Source organism: Malus sylvestris, chromosome 9 (assembly GCF_916048215.2).
Source record: "Malus sylvestris chromosome 9, drMalSylv7.2, whole genome shotgun sequence".
Taxonomy (NCBI): domain Eukaryota; kingdom Viridiplantae; phylum Streptophyta; class Magnoliopsida; order Rosales; family Rosaceae; genus Malus; species Malus sylvestris.
Genome location: NC_062268.1, coordinates 33068876 through 33086881, shown reverse-complemented (window position 1 = coordinate 33086881; position 18006 = coordinate 33068876). Strand labels below are relative to the sequence as shown.

The 18006-nt window shown below is 35.0% G+C and overlaps 2 protein-coding genes, 1 non-coding gene and 1 pseudogene across 3 annotated transcripts in view; 1 reads left to right on the top strand and 3 right to left on the bottom strand.

Moving 5' to 3' along the window:
- The window catches only part of LOC126634280 (glutamate decarboxylase 1), a 31474-nt gene extending 16649 nt beyond the window's left edge, over window positions 1–14825 (top strand). Inside the window, exons 2-8 of the mRNA XM_050304786.1 lie at window positions 6679–6774; window positions 6997–7201; window positions 12530–12730; window positions 13016–13230; window positions 13404–13657; window positions 13757–13809; window positions 14037–14825. Of these exons, the coding sequence (XP_050160743.1) occupies window positions 6689–6774; window positions 6997–7201; window positions 12530–12730; window positions 13016–13230; window positions 13404–13657; window positions 13757–13809; window positions 14037–14528 (1506 nt within the window). The 5' untranslated portion in view covers window positions 6679–6688 and the 3' untranslated portion in view covers window positions 14529–14825. The remainder of the gene's footprint in view (window positions 1–6678; window positions 6775–6996; window positions 7202–12529; window positions 12731–13015; window positions 13231–13403; window positions 13658–13756; window positions 13810–14036) is intronic.
- On the bottom strand, window positions 1187–1289 carry LOC126584037 (small nucleolar RNA Z103). The gene has a single exon (XR_007609955.1). It is a non-coding gene; the product is annotated as a small nucleolar RNA Z103 (small nucleolar RNA).
- On the bottom strand, window positions 1424–1510 carry LOC126584039 (small nucleolar RNA Z103; annotated as a pseudogene).
- On the bottom strand, window positions 2274–3008 carry LOC126633984 (ATP synthase subunit a). The gene is given in 4 exon segments (XM_050304482.1): window positions 2274–2551; window positions 2554–2641; window positions 2643–2852; window positions 2854–3008. Coding segments are annotated over 4 exon segments (723 nt in total). The 5' UTR covers window positions 3001–3008.
- Window positions 14826–18006: the final 3181 nt, after the last annotated feature.

The following is an 18006-nucleotide window of genomic DNA, read 5'->3' as shown; positions in this document are numbered from 1 at the left end:
TAGAAGACCAGGATCACTTGATCCGGTGGCCTTGGTGGAGAGGATCTCTTTCCTAGTGATATCTATCCACCAAATATATGTCGATATCTTGACTCGATAGACTTTTAAGTGATTTTTCTCAGAACTTTGAAGGATAGAATTTGGTTTATTGTAGTTGGAGTTTCTCTTTTAAAATCCTGATTAAATCACGTTTGGTTGAATACTCTTAAATTTAAAACTTGTAATCCTTCAAATTTTCAATTGGGTACTATGATAATTTTCAATTTCTTTTTTTGAAAAAATAAATTTGCTATTAGGGTCTAGTCTTTTTCAACAATGTTAAGGGAACATGGACTTATGCCATTTCATGTTTTTGTATAATATTTTATAATATTGTCATAAAAATTGAACTTAAATTGTAAAATGACAGAGTCTCCTATTTTTGATAAAGTCTTTTTACCTGTCTCGCCTACCTTTGATAAAAGGTTAGGGAAAGGGATCCTCTTCGAATCTATTTTGTAGGGATTCTAGGAATCCCCACATTCTATCTGTTCATCGTATATCATCCGATCAATTTTCGTCAGATACTGTTTATGTTTAATTTTAAATAAAAAAATCAAATAATTTCTGACCGCACGATACACGATGAATGACTAAAATGTGAAGATTCCTATAATTTCCATCCAGATGAAATCCAATTCCAAAGGTTAGGACATTTTGAGAAGGTCCTTTTACATGTCTCACCCACTTTTTATCCCAGTAACCTAAAAAAAAAATTAATAATAATGTCACATACTAATAATACAATGATATGTTAATTTTATTTTCTACGTACATACTAATAATACAATGATACCGCACCGTAGTGATGATATTTGTGTCATACAAGTTGTCCTATTTTACAAGGGGCTGGATTACTGATTACGTTTGCATGTCCACATGCACCTAAATATCCCTTCACACTGTTCAATTGTGAACTCCGTCTAAATGCCGCGTGTATAAACTCCCGCGAGAATAAACCCATAAAAAATAGAAAAAGAGGATAAATCGAACCAATAAAACAGAAAAACATAATAAAATCATACACAAAATGCATTGTATTTTATTGTACCAACGAAATTATCATAACATAAAATATAAAAAATTTATAAAAAATAAAAAAATTAAAAGATAAAAAAGATGTATAATATGTATATGGTGGAGAAAGATGGATCAGATGCACCTGGCTTGGTGTCTCCACGGTATACAGAGATGTAAGTCGCTCAGTTATTTCAGCTTCGATCATTTGGGGAAATAATCATTACTTCGATCTTTTCTTTTCTCTATTTTTTTGGATACCAAATTCATAAAATAACTAAATTAAAAACCACAAAAGAAATTGAGAAAAATTAATTTGAAAAAAAAAAAAAAAAAAAAAAAAGAGGGTGGATTTTGGGGAATTGGGAGAGATCAGAGTTCTGGCTTGGAAATTAAAATATAGCGCAAGTTTGAATCAGCTTCGATCATATGGGGAAAGTAGCATCACTTCAACTCCCAAATCCCCCTTCCACCAACATAAACCCTAATTTCAAAACAAATCAAAAAACACGCAGGCGAAATCAAATAACATAAAGGCAAACAAAATGTGGGTTTAGCAGAAATAGAACAGATTCGAGGAAGGTGAAGAGTCAGGGGCGGAGGTAGAGTGAGAGGGTTGGAGGAGGCGATTCGATTATATAGGCTCTCGTCTTGCACTTTCAAACCCTAATTTCATTGAGAATTTTAGGCCCGGTCCAAGTATAGACAATGCGGTGGAGTTGCTTGATAGTTACCCGAAGGCCCAATTAGATGTAAGCCCATTAAATCCACTTTCGAACAAAGCCCATTGTGGTGGCTGCTTTCATTTCCAACTTTGTCAATTCACTTACAATTTTACTAAAAATTAATTCTAAAAATGTTGTAACAAAAAAAGTTTTTATATATTTTTTTAAAAGTAATTTCAAACGAGCACTTAATATTCTTACCCAACTAGGCCAAGGAGAAAGAGTCCCAATTAAGCTTCTTTTGGTGGCTGCACTGCAAGATTTGGGGATTGTTACTGGGAAAAAGGGCTTATAGTCAAGAAAATAAATTGGAGGGGGAAGAAAAAGACGCATAGGGCTTTTGTCTTTTTATTTTTTAATAATATGTTTAATGCAATTGATTTTTTTTTCTTTCTATTTTTAGTTATACACAGGTTTTTTTTTTCTTTTTTTAGGAATTATTTTCCACACTTCATAAATGTAATTGTGTCCTTTGTAAGGGTAATTATTTTTTCAGAAAGTTGTTTCGAAAGTCCGATACAGAAAATCCAATATTAATATGCTTTCGTTCTGGTTTTTGTTATTTCTTTCGCAATTTGATGTAGAGAGATGGGGAAAGAAAATTTTGAAATAGTTCCATTTGCCTCTTTTATAAGCTGCGAAAACAAGAGGAATTAGCTCAAGGAGTACTAAAAAGGGTGCCAACTGCAGTGGGACTTCTACGGGTAATGAGAAGCTTAAACAATGAAGCCCATTTCTTTGGAATCCCATTATGGTAACGCTAATAAAATAGAAAATGAGAGATCCAATATATTGAGAAAATGACTTGTAACCGTGAAGTTATAAGGTATCATACCTAAGGGATTACAAAATAACAAAAAAAGTAAAAGTGATCGAGATTCGAGAGAAAAACTTTTTTTTTACATTTCTGGAAAGACCACCTGTTTGTTCGTTTACTAGGTTCAACACGAAATCATAAATAAGCTTTACCAAGGATTGCTAGACATATGGTATTGAGTTTCCTTCTCTGTTTCTAGTAATAAAATGAACCAGAAGTGGGACCAAATTGAGAATTAGCAACATAAACAAACAAAGAAGGATTTGTCAATGAGAAATACAAGTTTCCTATATGCATACAAATCAATGGTAGATTGGCAAATTGCTCAAGTAGGTTGGGGACCAGCCGCGTTAGCTCCAGAGCCTCCGTATGTGCTTCACCTTGTACTCTGCGAAAAGGCATGAAAATAAAAAGATAAAAAACTCATGAGGAGAGAATGAGAGTGAACGATCAAGAGAGAGAGAGGTGGAGAGAGGAAGGGGGTATAGAGTGTAAGGTCACGTTTGTTTGACAGGATTAAGAGGCCTTGGACTGGACTAGACTATAGTCCGACGTTTGGTGTGCATCCGGATTAGCTTTAATGAGCTTAACCCGGACTCGCGTGGACTAAGTACCTCCTTAGCCGTTCTTAACGAGCAACCCCAAAATTGGGCGGATTCGTAAGCCCAGAGCAAACCGAGAGATTTCCCTTCGTCCTGTCTTCCCTCGTCCTCATCTCTGCGTCTTCCCTCAACGTCGTCCTTGCCGTGCTCCCTCATCGTCGTCTTCCTCACCCTCATCGGCCGAACTGCTAAGCCCACTCCTCTCCGCTACGCCCTCCTCGCATCACCCTTCCCATCCACCAACTCCCTACTTCGCCCCTCTCATCTACCATTTTTCAACCCATATCCAGCAAAATTCAAAACAAAAAGGAAAAATTTTAGGCAAAATTTTGCAGTTTTTCCATTTTCCAAATCATATCCAAATCCAAATTTCTAAACAAAAAAACAACAAAAAAAATAAATTACAAAATCGTTGTGCATATGAAATGCATAACAGTCGCTCTAATCACACATGCACCAAGTCCTGACTCCTTTTTCGCAGACCTTTGCCATTGATGCCGGAGAAGCAGACCCATAAATACCCAGATGACCCAGATTCTGATCGGGTTTTGATTCACCAATTGGTTCTTAGAAAAATTAGGAAGAAAAGAAGGAGATGAATGGAGAACAAAAGGAAGAAAAGAGGGAGATGAACAGAGAACAAAAGGAAGAAGAAGATGGAGATGAAGAGGGAGAGGGACGAAGAAAAAGAGGAAGAGGGATGAAGAAAAATTAGGAAGAAAACAGAGGGAAAGGGGCGGAGAAATTTTAGGAAGACAGAGGAGAGGGGAAGAAGGGAAAGGGGCGGAGAAAATTTAAGAAGACAGAGGAGAGAGGAAGAACGGAAAACAATTGAGAATGGAATGATGATTCTAGAATGAGAAAATAGACGGAAGTAATAATAAAATATTACTAAATATTTATTAAATAATATAAAATATTAATAGATATAAATTAAATAATATAATATTAGAATTTGTTGTTAGTCTGTTCCTTAGTTCTGACACTGCATCAAACGCTTCACTAAGTTAGTCCAGCTTAGTCTAGTCTAAGCCAGTCCAGCTTAGTCCCTGCAGCTAGTCCAGTCTGAGACAGTCCGGTGCAACAAACGCACCCTAAGAGTGTAAACAAACCCAAAGATGAGAATTCAAGTGAAGAGATTCAAGGGCCTAGATGATGACAAGTGTCACAAGATCCAAGGGCAGTTATAAGGATGTTAAAATCTGTTGGTGGTTAGAATGTGTAGTTAGTTTGTTGAGATACTAGCTTGTGGAGTAAGTCATAGATATATAACTGAGATGTAAGAGATGTAATTCAATACAATGAAAAAGAATATACATCAGAAAGTCTTTCTTCTTCTCTCTTTACAATTCTAAAGTTTTCTTAATCTTCTTCACTACAATTACTGCTGCTATCTTCACATAGAGGAGAGCGATGGTAGACATAAGGTTTCACGCACGAAACATTTTTAACTTAATCACTTTGCATAATTATTGTGTTTCAATGTAATGTAGATTATTGAGTTTAATGACTTAAATTTCCTGTAAAATTAATATGAAAGCCCATATGAAAAAGGACCTCATATGTCTTCAGAATAAAAATCAGCCTGACAAGCGTAATTTCTTAAATTTATGGAGTTTTGTGAAAACATAATAAACCTAGTTGTTAGTGAAAATTAACCAGTAAACATTATTGAAACACAACAATGAGAATCTGCGCGCAAGAATGCAACTTAATAATAAAAGAGCGAACAGCAGGGGCTGAAGAAGGAAACAAAAGAAAAGACAAACAGAGAAGCTGTAAAGGTGGGGGATGAATCAAACAGGATCATGTCACCAACTAAGCTACCAGAACGAGCCTATGCATTAAGTGCAATCTTGTCATTACACGTTTTTCATCAATTTTGAGTTGATTTCCGGGTTTTGACTAGTTCAGTTTCGCAGTCAAATTGATTATTTCAAATTTTCCAAATCGAACTTTCCATTTTTTGGCACTACTACTGTTGCGGTACTCTGTGGGAGAGCTTTGAATAGCACTTCCTATTTATCTTTTTGAGAAATGTTGTACTCATTCTAAAAATTTTATTTTTCACTTCTTATAATTTTTTTTTAAATATAGAAAATTCATAGTGCCAATAACAAATCGTTTTATATTTTAGATAAATAATCTAAACTCTATTAACAACATTCTTTTTGTCAACCAAAACAAAAGTGAAAAGACCAAATTTACTCAGTCCACAAAATTAAAGAAAAATAACCAAAATAAAAATAATGGGGCAATTTAGTTAATTAAACACAAAATATTTTACTTATTTTTCTTCTAATGTCTCACAACTAGATAACCATATCAGTTGATCACATTTTTGCTTCCACATTTTTCTCACAAATAAATAAAATTTTAGTGATGAAATAGTTACCCATAACCAATCATTAAAGATATGAATAGCTTCTTCAATGATGAAAAATTATTTGAAGGTCGTCACTAAAAAGCTTTAATGATCATTTTATATTTTTTCTCTTTGTAAATTTTATTTTTAAAATTTTAATAAGCACATTCATAACGTGTGTACAATTGCTAGTTTTTAATATTAATAACAATAATTAAAAGAAAACAAAGAATAAGTTTTTTTGGTTGTTGGAAGAATAAATAAAAAAGAATTTAGGCCATGTTTACTTTATACTAATGTGAGAATGAAAGAATCGAGGAACTTAGAAATAAAGAAGCTAAGAATAGAAAATCAAATACGTGTCGCTAAACACATAAAAAAAATTAAAAAATGAAATGATTCATATACCCATATTTTAGTAAAAGTAAGAAATTCAAATCAAAATTATTTCAATTTCTAGTCCAGGTCAATTAACATGCTCTTAAAATTCTTCATATTTCATCTTCTCAGAAAGTCTATAACTACTCAGTTTTAGGAAACAAAGAATGGAAAAGGAAAAACTAGCCACTGATTTTGAATGGATCCTAAAGTAAAGTTCAAAACCAAGGGCGAGGGTCACAGAGAAAAGAATAATTAATACATTTCAACATGAACTTTATGAATGCCCTTCCTACTAGGCTATGTATTATTATACTAATTCAATAACCATATTGTAGGACGAACGCACCGACAAGTGTAGAAGCTTACCTGGCAGTTTCCAATACAAATCATTTTTAATGAAACACCAATTAACATATGGAATTTGTTAACCACAAGAAGTGCCCCAGTGGTAAGAGTGTGGATTTCGGCTCTTAAAGTATAAAAATACAGGGAGGTTACGGTTTGAGGTTTCAAGTTGGTGAGTTTACTTGACTATGGTTAGGGGAAGCTGAAATGCCTCGTTAGTCTTCCTGACCTCTGAAAATGGTGGATAATCGTGGCTTGCCATCAGTTGTCTCGCTTTAAAAAAAAAATATATATCGAATATGTTTTTCCTTATAAATATGTGTCTCTCTCTGTTACTACTATCCATCTTCTTCCTTCCCAAAACCACATTTACATCTCTAGATCGATCATCACCGCCATGGCTCTCTCAAGGACTGCGTCGGAGTCGGACGTCTCCGTCCACTCAACCTTCGCTTCTCGATACGTCCGAACTTCTCTTCCTAGGTAATTATATCACTTGAATTTCTTCATTTTGTGGTTTTTCTTCATCGGTAGTACTGTGAATCTAGATCATATATTTGGCGAAAGAACTCTTGCTACATAATTTAGGTTTACAGTCGGACTATATAGTACAATTTTGCATGAAAACGAATTTCCCTTTACGCACATATGCATGATTCGTACCGATTGATTTGATCGTGAGATGGATGAATTTTGATCATGAAGGTTCAAAATGGCGGAAAATTCGATCCCGAAGGAGGCAGCGTACCAGATTATAAACGATGAGCTGATGTTGGATGGGAACCCTAGGCTGAATCTGGCTTCGTTTGTGACGACATGGATGGAGCCTGAGTGTGATAAACTTATGATGGCCTCCATCAACAAGAACTACGTCGACATGGATGAGTACCCTGTCACCACTGAGCTCCAGGTAATAAATTAACTCATTTCTTTTTAAAAAGTCGCATCTTTTTTTCATCAATATCATTCATCGTCAATCTGAATCCACTCCCATTTAGCAATTTTTAATTATATTAAAGTAATAAGAATAGCATACTTTAGCGCGTCCTAGTAGTGGGAATGGGTAAGGATATGTTAATTGTAGGCGCGTTAATTAGGGTTATTATATATCATAACAACGACTTAATCTTTTCTTAGATGTTTTAGAAGTGGATGCCATGTTTGCGACGTTGTTAATTGCGTTCAATGTTTAATAATCCACATGCTGAGCATGATTGTTAGTAATAGCAATATTATTTTTTGACGGTTTCTGCACTTTAGCTTAATTGGATTTTTGGTCAATAAGTGAGTATTGATCTCTAAATTTGTTATGATGTGGAGCAATGACCATTTTGACCAACTCCGTCAGAACTTCTATTAAATAAAGAGTTTAAAGAGACGAAAAATGAATGGAAGTTCTAATAGAATTAGCAAAAAAGAACAACTGCTACACATTATAATAAGTTTATGGACCAGTACTCACGAATTTTTAATTCAAAAACTAAACCTCAAATTAGACTCAAGTGTAGGAACTACTGCTCCGATTTTCTCAAATAATAAAAAAATCAAATGAAAGTAAATTAAATTATAAAAAATATTTCTCCTCCAATCAAATGCCTTTTGTATGATAGCCGACCGATCTATCCTTCGCCATGTTACCATGCCTTCTAGGCTTCTAGTCTTCAACTAGATCTATTCTCTTTCATGTGGATCAACAAATAAGGTAAGTTCATGTGGATTAACAAATTGATTTCGATGAAGAACTTTAAAATAAGGATATTTTAGTATGTTCTTACCTATTTTACTTCTATGTTCTGTGCTATTAGATGCTATTTTTTAATTAAAATTGCCGGTTTGGAGAAAGTGATAGGAGGTACTGGGTAAATATTAGGTCCCACAACCTCTCCACTTGTCAGAAAAAATAGGGAAAAGGTCTTGGTCAGTTGAAAAGTCTATCTTCTTCTTCTTCGCTTTCGTTCTTCTCTTCTTTGCCCGATTATCCCACAGAAAAACTTCAAAGCCATCGCAGTATTGCATTAACGAAACGGTCACCAAATCGCTGCATTCAACACATGTCTTGTTTTTATTGGGCCACCTAACTTAACGAGTAAAATAGGTAATACTCAAATATTATCCTTCATTAATTTCAACCTTCATCAGCATTCACAACCATTGAATTAGTATAATTTTCATGATTTTTTTTATTTTTACTACCCCACCCTTTTACCCACTCCTTCCATCGAACCTAGGACCTATACTACCCCACCCCTTTACCCACACCCTCACCACTAGTCTAGCCCCCCCTTTTTTTTTTTTTGGAAAACTAGATAGCCCATATTTTGTAGCATCGAAATTATTTAGCGTGAAAGAATTTTTCTGTTTTTACATGTGTAATGCCTAAAGTGGTTTAATAAAAACACAAATAAGAAAAATGATAATAACATGGTAATCTGTAATTTGTGGGTAAGAAGGAAAAACTCGAGGCGGGTATTTTCGTGAAGTTTTTTTTTTTTTTTAACAAACAATATTAACTACATTAAAAAAATAAAGGTATTTTCGTGAATTAAAATTTTTATTTTTTTATTTTTTTAGTATATTAATATTTTTACACTATAAGAAGATGAAGTTTGATTAAACCACACAATGGGCAACCTAATTTGATATCAAATTCACTATCAACAATATTCGAATCTAAAACCTCTCACTTCTAAATAAAGAGGAATATCACTAGTTGTACATAGTGGCGTGAGTTAAATTATTTAAATAGGAATAGTGTTAGTGATATGACCGAGACCCGTGAATTATTCCAATCCAATTGGCCATGCTTATAGATATTTCAGTTTCTAGAACCACGGACTCGGACTTCTAATGTGAAATCGATTCACCGCACCGTATATATCAATGTCATGCAGTGTCGGGCGCAAAGTACCCCAACAACGAAAATAGTCTTTGTTATTGATGAAAAAAAATGATAAATAAATTCATTTTGGTTTTTTGCACACCTTTATTCAATTATGTTTGTTACTTTTATTTGATTTATTCAATTTAACAGCTAAAAATTCAAAAAAGCATGTAAGAAATTAATAAGAGTGAAAATTATTTTCTCTCTCACTAAAAAAAGTTATAAATGATAAACTTAGTTCAGTGGCCAAAATATTTAGAAGAATTATTTTAAGTTGCAAAGTTATAAAAAAATTGCTCTTAGGACCACATGTAAGGCTTTGTGAAGTGAAAATCTTACACGAAAATAAAAATGGATTTCTTTTAATGAGAATGAAAATAGTTGTTTTTTATGGATTTCTTTTAATGAGAATGAAAATAGTCGTTTTAAAAAAAAAAAAAAAAATTACGGTTGATATTACCACTCCAAGCTATATTAAGAAAGAAAGATAACGATTTGAACTCGATAAGCAATTTATTGAACAAAAAACATAACTACCTAAACAATTACTACTTAAAAAAAAAAAAACTAGCATTTGCCTACACACTTTGTGTGTGAACACATTTTTTTAGAAAATGAGAAGGAGAGAGGGAGAGAGAGAGAGAACGTGGGGGAGTTGGAGGTTTTTGGTTTTTTTTTTTTTTTTTAATGTTAGAAGTATTTTAACATCATCTCTAGGTGAGGTTTCAATAAAAAAATGTAAAATTTAGAACTGTGAAATTACATTATTGTCCATCATTTTTTTTTTTGTGTGATAGAAGACTAATCTATCTTTTTACACTCTTTTGGTTGACAAAGAGGGTTTTATTAACTAGTAAGATTATTATTATTAAAAGAAGGAAAAATGTTCAAAATTATTACAAGGATTTAGAAAATAAGGGAATTTAGAACTCGGAATGCATGAGTAGAAACCCAAAACCTTATTCACTACTTACGCGATAACAAGAGTTGATTGAGTTCTCAATAGTGGTGGTATTTAATGGATGAGGACCTCTCCGGATCTTTTTTGAGGAGATCCTAGGGATCTTCACATCCTAACCGTTTATCATATATTGTGTGGTCAGTTTTCTTTACGTACTATTTATGTTTAATTTTATATAAAAAATTCAAAATAATTTATGACCTCACGATGTACGATGAACGGTTAAGATGTGAGGGTCTCTAAGATCTCTACAATTTGAATTCGGATGGGATTCAAATCTGTATTTAATATCATAAAAATTCAGATAACAGTTTTTCATTATATTTTTCAGTAATTTTCTAGTTTTAAAATTAATATTTTGACTCTGATGTTTAGTTAGTTACTAGGAAACTCGGACCACTATTACAAATCCACAAAGGAAGTGGGTAAATATGATATTGAATTCTTTGGAATGAATTCTTAGCAGTGGGGTAGGGTTTCTCATGCTTGCCTCTTAGCTTTATTTTCATTCATTAGTCAACAAGTTTGGGAAGGGCCGCCGTGCCGCCTATCACCAAAGGCCATCTGCGGCCTTGTTATGCTTTCAACTTCCACTGATTAGACTTTTGCCAAAAATTATATTCCTGGACAATACGGTTTAGGAGAAAGGGACTCATGTGTTTATAGTCAGACCTTATGACCATTTGGTTTTAATAATGCACCTATGAACTGCAAAATTTTCAATCAATTTGCCGACAATTTTAATTTGTTCACCTACATTATTGTCCCAATATTTTCAGAAGTCTTATTCAAAGAGAATATTAAAAATACTTTTGGAATGACTGAATGCGAATTTTGACGACTAAATATATATTTTTTCATGTTTGTTTTATTTTGATTTAGATTTATTTAGTATAAACTTGATTCCAAAATAAAGTCTTTCTCTTTCGATTCACTTCAATGCACAAGGAGAGACACAAAGGATGAGTCGAAATGTCAAACTCTTTTTTTTTTTTTTTTGAGCAAACTACATTGTAAGGGAGGGGATAAATTTAGCATCACAATGCGTTAGTAATAATGTAGTTCAAATTCATCTTTGAAGAGAACTGAATCTAAGACATTTCACTTACAAGTGAAGAGGAATACAATAGTAATAAGTGGCAATATCAAACTCTTAGATGAGGCCAATTTGATTATAGTAGATAGATCTATAAATTATTGTTTTGTCTTTACTACCTTTTTTTTTTGGTCAAAATTAGAGTAAATTGTAGCAATGATCCCTAAACTTTAATCAAATTGGAGCAATAGTCCCTCAACTAAAAATCCATTACAATTGGTCTCTCAACTTATCAAAGTGTGTAGTTATAGTCATTTTCATCAATTTCGTCAAAATTTCGTCAAAACAAGTTATGTTGGAATAACCATTTATATAATTAGGATATCTCAACTCATCAAAGTAAAATTATGGTCCTTTTTGTCAACTACGTCAAAATATTTGTCAAAATGAGTTATGTTAGAATGATCATTGCTACAATTGGGTTAAAGTTAAGGGATCATTTCCCCAGTTGAATTAAAGTTGAGGAACCAATGGTAATGGATTTTTAGTTGAGGGACTATAGTTGCACGTTTTGATGAGTTGATGGACCAATGGTAATGAATTTTTAGTTGAGAGACTATTGCTCCAATTGAGTTAAAGTTAAGGGACCATAACTACAATTTACTCGTCAAAATTAATTGCACGCATGGTTTACATAAAAATTATTCAGTCCGTTTTGTAAAACGTGTTGATGTGAAAGATTGGATGCATGTTTCGACTTTGGTCAAGAAGGAAGGACCAAACTTTCATTGACGATCGAGTATGCAAGAATCAGTTTTAAAATTGAATTATAATTACAATTAGAATCAGTCTTAGACAAGAAATTTCCAAATGTTGACTGCATAGTCATACATTTAAAGTTTCAGAATCGAATTAGAATTCGAACAGTGAATTTTTTCTTTTTGTGTATCTTTTAACCTCCAACTTTTAGATTTTTCAACTGCCATCTTTGTAGCATTGCGTTTGTTTCTCTAAGTTAAAGCTTTGTGTATACCAACTAATGGAGGACAACTCATAATTATACTGATTGCATTGCCTTACATGAGGAGAGAGACAAATAAAAATCAAAGGTTAAATGTAATTGACATGCATCTAGAGAGACAAATAAAAATTGAAGGATAAATGCAACTATGACACTCATTCTGATAATCTGAATGATACGATCAACCACTCACAACGAATTTGTAATTTGTTTTCTACTAATTTATAGAATTAATTTACAACCTTATGATAAATTCTGAAAGCTAAATGGTGCACGTACAGTTAGTGCATACATGGAACTGATGTGTGTTTTGATATTATGCGCATGAAAACATGACAGAATCGATGCGTAAACATGATAGCTCATCTGTTCAATGCACCATTGGGAGATTCAGAGGCAGCAATTGGAGTGGGAACGGTGGGCTCTTCTGAGGCCATCATGTTGGCTGGCTTGGCATTCAAGAGGAAGTGGCAAAACAAGAGGAGAGCTGAGGGCAAACCCGTTGACAAACCCAACATTGTCACCGGAGCCAATGTCCAGGTATTCATATAGCTATCATTATACAATTTATGTTATGAAGACCACATTCTTAAACTACATTAATGAACCACGGTATGTGACATGAGTGGTCGACTTGTTGCCTTAGTTATGATGACTAGTTGGTACTCCAACATCACTTGTCGCGTAATGTAATGTGATTTAAGTACTAGTGCACAAAAAATTTGGTACTTTTAGCATTGCAATTAATCAAACTACTGTGAATCATTTTTCCTCTGCTACAAATATACTGAACTAAATAAATATATCTTGTTGTATAAATTTAAGGTGTGCTGGGAGAAGTTTGCAAGGTACTTTGAGGTGGAGTTGAAGGAGGTGAAGTTGAGGGATGGCTACTATGTAATGGACCCTGAGAAAGCAGTGGAAATGGTTGATGAGAACACAATCTGTGTTGCTGCTATCCTCGGCTCCACCCTCAACGGTGAGTTCGAAGATGTCAAGCTCTTGAACGATCTCTTGATAGAGAAGAACAAGGAAACTGGGTATGCATCTCTATCTCTATCTCTTTCTTACAAGTTCGCTGTGTAGGCGTACGTACATACATTGTGACTTTGGTGCACTTGTACAAGATTAGGAATTGTAGTATTTTAAACTTTTATTACCAACTGATGTGACACATTATTTACTGGTTTACATCTTCGGCTTGGGTACACAGATGGGATACTACAATCCATGTAGACGCAGCAAGTGGTGGGTTTATTGCTCCATTTCTATACCCAGAACTGGAATGGGATTTCCGTTTGCCCCTTGTTAAGAGCATCAATGTTAGCGGACACAAGTACGGACTTGTGTATGCAGGGATTGGATGGGTCATCTGGAGGAACAAAGAAGATTTGCCGGAAGAACTCATCTTCCATATCAACTATCTTGGAGCTGACCAACCTACTTTCACCCTCAACTTCTCAAAAGGTACTAGTTTAAAGACTTCTTTAATTTTGTGATAGTATTAACAATTAATTCACTTAATTAAGTACATGTTAAGCTTTCGAAATGTTTTTCACAATGCAGGCTCCAGCCAAGTTATTGCTCAATATTATCAACTGATTCGCTTGGGTTTTGAGGTGAGTACACTAATAACTTCTAAATGAAATAATCATGAAAGTTTTACTATTAATTATATGTACATGTCAAATGGCTAATAGGACACCTCCAATTTCCTGATAGGTCAATCTTGCATAAAATATTAATCAAATAGAAAATCATTTAGACATCTAATTGTGATCAAGTAAATATGCCTGAAAGTCTCAAACGTGATACTAATATGTTAATTCTTGTATATGTAAATTAGGGATACAGGAACGTCATGGAAAATTGTCGTGAAAACATGGTAGTACTAAAAGAAGGATTGGAGAAGACAGGTCGTTTCAACATAGTCTCCAAAGATGAAGGTGTACCCTTGGTGGCCTTCTCTTTGAAGGATAACCATCGCCACGACGAGTTTGAAATCTCCGACTTGCTTCGCCGCTTCGGATGGATCGTTCCGGCATACACTATGCCCCCAGACGCGCAACACATCACCGTGCTACGTGTTGTCATTAGGGAAGACTTCTCTCGCACTTTGGCCGAGCGGCTTGTGAATGACATCAAAAAAGTGTTGAGAGAACTTGACACGCTTCCATCTAAGCTTAGCTCCAACGTGAAGGCTGCTGATGAAGAAGGTGAGAAACCTGGGACGACACTTGAGAGTAAGAAGAGTGATTTGGAGAAAACAAGGGAGATCACGATAGTTTGGAGGAAGTTTGTTATGGCCAGGAAGCAGAAGATGAATGTTGTTTGTTAGAAAGGTCTCCATTTTGCTACCTCTAATGAATTATTGACCTATCTTCTAAGATTATGTGTGTTATGGCCATGTTTGGATTATTTCTGTAATTGTACTATTGTCCTTACAGTTCGGGTGGGAGTGAGCGTCCATTTTGTTTGTTGTGTGACAATCTCTTTTGCTCAAGTAGTTGATGCCGGCTGCTAACCCCCTTTTACTTTGTAAAAGTTGAAAAGGGGCTCCTGAGTATGTATGCTGATGACAAGACTTAATTAAAGTTGCAATCAGCAAAGAACTCTGATTAAACATTTCATTGAAGTTGTTTCTTATATTAAGTAATAATCCAATGTCGAACCCCAATTGGTCTCATAAATAACTAAATATTACTTGGAGTATAATTAAGGAACAATAGATAAAATTAATTTTAGGGTTTCAATATGATTTTCAATATACTTTTCTCATATGAGGCAAAACTTATATATACATACTCAATCCTTGGACTGCAAGGAATATTAAAGACATAAAAAGAGAGTTATACCCAAACCAGGAAATACAATTACATTCCTATTATATTATTGTTGACTCATGTCAACACTCCCCCTCAAGTTGGTGCATAGATATCACCTAGGCCCAACTTGTCGAGTGAGTCTTGAAACCTTCTTGCAGAAACTGCATGGGTTAGAATATCTGCTAACTGTTCTTCTGTTTTCACGAACGGAATGTCAACCAACTTAACATCCAACTTTTCTTTGATAAAATGTCTATCCACCTCAACATGTTTGGTCCTACCATGCTGCATCGGATTGTTAGCTATCTCCTGAGTTGCTTGATTATCACAGTACAATAACATAGAATTTTTGGTGTAAACCCTATCTCAGTGAGTAGAATCCAAAGCCATAGAAGCTCACAAATACCATGTCTCATTCCTCTGTACTTAGCCTCGGCCGAAGACCTTGCCACCACATTTTGCTTCTTACTTCTCCATGTCACAAGATTACTAGCTACAAATGTGAAGTATCTCGATGTAGACCACTGATCAGTGATATTTCCAGCCCAATCTACATCAGTATACCCTTTCACCTTCATATGCCCATGTTTTCTATACATCAACCCTTTCTTGGAGCTCATTTTAAGTAACTCAGAATTCGCATTACTGTTGCCATATGATCTTCACTAGAAGCATGCATAAATTGACTCACACACTTATTGCGTAAGCAATATTTGGCCTTGTAAGAGACAAATAAATCAACCGCCCTACAAATCTTTGATACCTTTCTTTATTCACTGGGACTTGATCCTGATAAATTGCTAGATGATGATTCTGCACAATATCCACTGGTTTGCACCCTAACATACCAGTTTCAGACAAAAGGTCCAATACATACTTTCTCTGAGATAAGTATATTCCTTCCTGAGACCTAGCCACTTCAATTCCCAAGAAGTATTTAAGTCCTCCAAGATCTTTCATCTCAAACTCAGAAGACAAATGCCCTTGCAGACGTTTGATTTCCATTGTATCATCACTTATGACAATCATATCATCTACATATATGATAAGCAGAGTTACCTTGTCATCCTTGCGTTTGATTAGCAATGTACGATTTGCGTTTCTCTGTCAATACCCATACTTCTTCATTGCCTGGGTGAACCGCCCAAACCATGCTCTAGGTTACTGTTTAAGGCCAATGCCTTCTGAAGTTTACACACTTTCCTATTGGAGTTCGCAGCAACCTGGTGGAATATCCATGTACACCTTTTCCTCTAAATCACCATGTAGAAAAGCATTTTTAACATTAAACTGTCTTAGAGGCCAGTCATGGTTAGGGACAAGAGATAACAGAACTCTATTAGTATTCATCTTCACAACTTGAGCACAGGTTTCCTTATAATCGACACCAAGGGTTTGTGTATAACCTTTGGCTACTAATCTCACCTTGTATCTGTCAATTGTTTCATCCGCCTTATGCTTAATGGTAAACACTCATTTGCACCCTACTGATTTCTTGCCCCTAAGAAGTGTAACCACACTTCATGTCTTATTCTTCTATAACGCCTCCATCTCAATTTGTATTGCCTCTGTCCACTTTGGATCTTTCAAGGTTTCTTCTACTTTAGTAGGAATTTTAATAGTTTCCATTTGTTGAACAAATGCGCAATATTTCGATGAAAGTCGATGAGTGGAGACATAATTAGCAATTGAATATCGTACCTTCCCTTCCGGAGAGTACCTGTATGGTGGTTTTCCTCGATTCTGTCTAGGAGGCAATACATAAAATGGTTTAACTGACTCTAAATGAGTACTTACCTCGGAGAGGATATCCTTAGGATCATGGGCTTGTACTAAGGGAGGTTTCGGGAGCTATTGTAGACTTTGAACTAAATCACGTGGGCTAGGTTCCTTCTACCACATAGGCTCACTTGCTGTCTTGGTGCACGACTCGGTGCATGACATGGTGCTATGATGCCTATTTAGGCTGTCGTCATTATCACCATCATGTGGGCCGCTACAATATGCAACCCTAAGATAATCATCATGTCCATTTGGGCTTTGGGAGCTATCGGTACTGTTAAGGACAACATGATTATCACGCCCATTTGGGCTTTATGGGTTGTCAAGGACAGCAGGAGTGCTAACATCCACCCATGCATAATCTTCAACATCAGTCATCTCCCCTTGAAGGTTATGTCTAGGGAAAAAATGTTTGTCTTCGGAAAAAGTCATGTCCATTATAACATAGACATGTTTACTAGGAGGATGATAACATTTATACCTTTTTTTGTTGAGGACTAAAACCAATGAAAACACATCATACCGCGCATGGATCAAGCTTGCTTTATTGATTTTTGTGAAGATGTACGTAAGCCACACACCCACAAATTTGTGGTTCGAGGTGAAGGGTGGAAGGAAGCTAGACATGGTTAGTGAGTACCGCCAAAGGAGTTCTAAAAGAAAGAACACGTGATGGCATATTGTTCATGAGATAGACGGCATAGGTCACTGCATCGGCCCAATATGTCTTGGGTGCATAACTACCGATAAGAAGGGCACGGGTAATCTTAAGGATATGCTGATTTTTTAGTTCGGCAACTCCATTTTGTTGTGGGGTTTGAGGACACGTAGTTTCATGAAGAATGCCCTTTTTCCGTAAAAAAATGAGAAAGATCCTGATTAAGATACTCACCACCCCGAAGCACTTTAACAAGGAGTGAATACTGAGTATAGACCATGTGATAAAATGCTTTGAAGATGTCACCTACATCACTTTTATTCTTCATGAGGTATAACCAATTCATCATAGTGCAATCATTAACAAATATTACAAACCAACGCACACCATGTTAAGTAGTAACTGGAGATGGCCCCAACACATCAGAATGAATTAACTCAAACGAAATTGTTCTTTTATGCAAACTTAGGGGATAATAAGCTCGATGACTTTTGGCTAATGTGCAAACATTACACTTTAACAAAGAATCTGAACTATTACCAAATAATGAC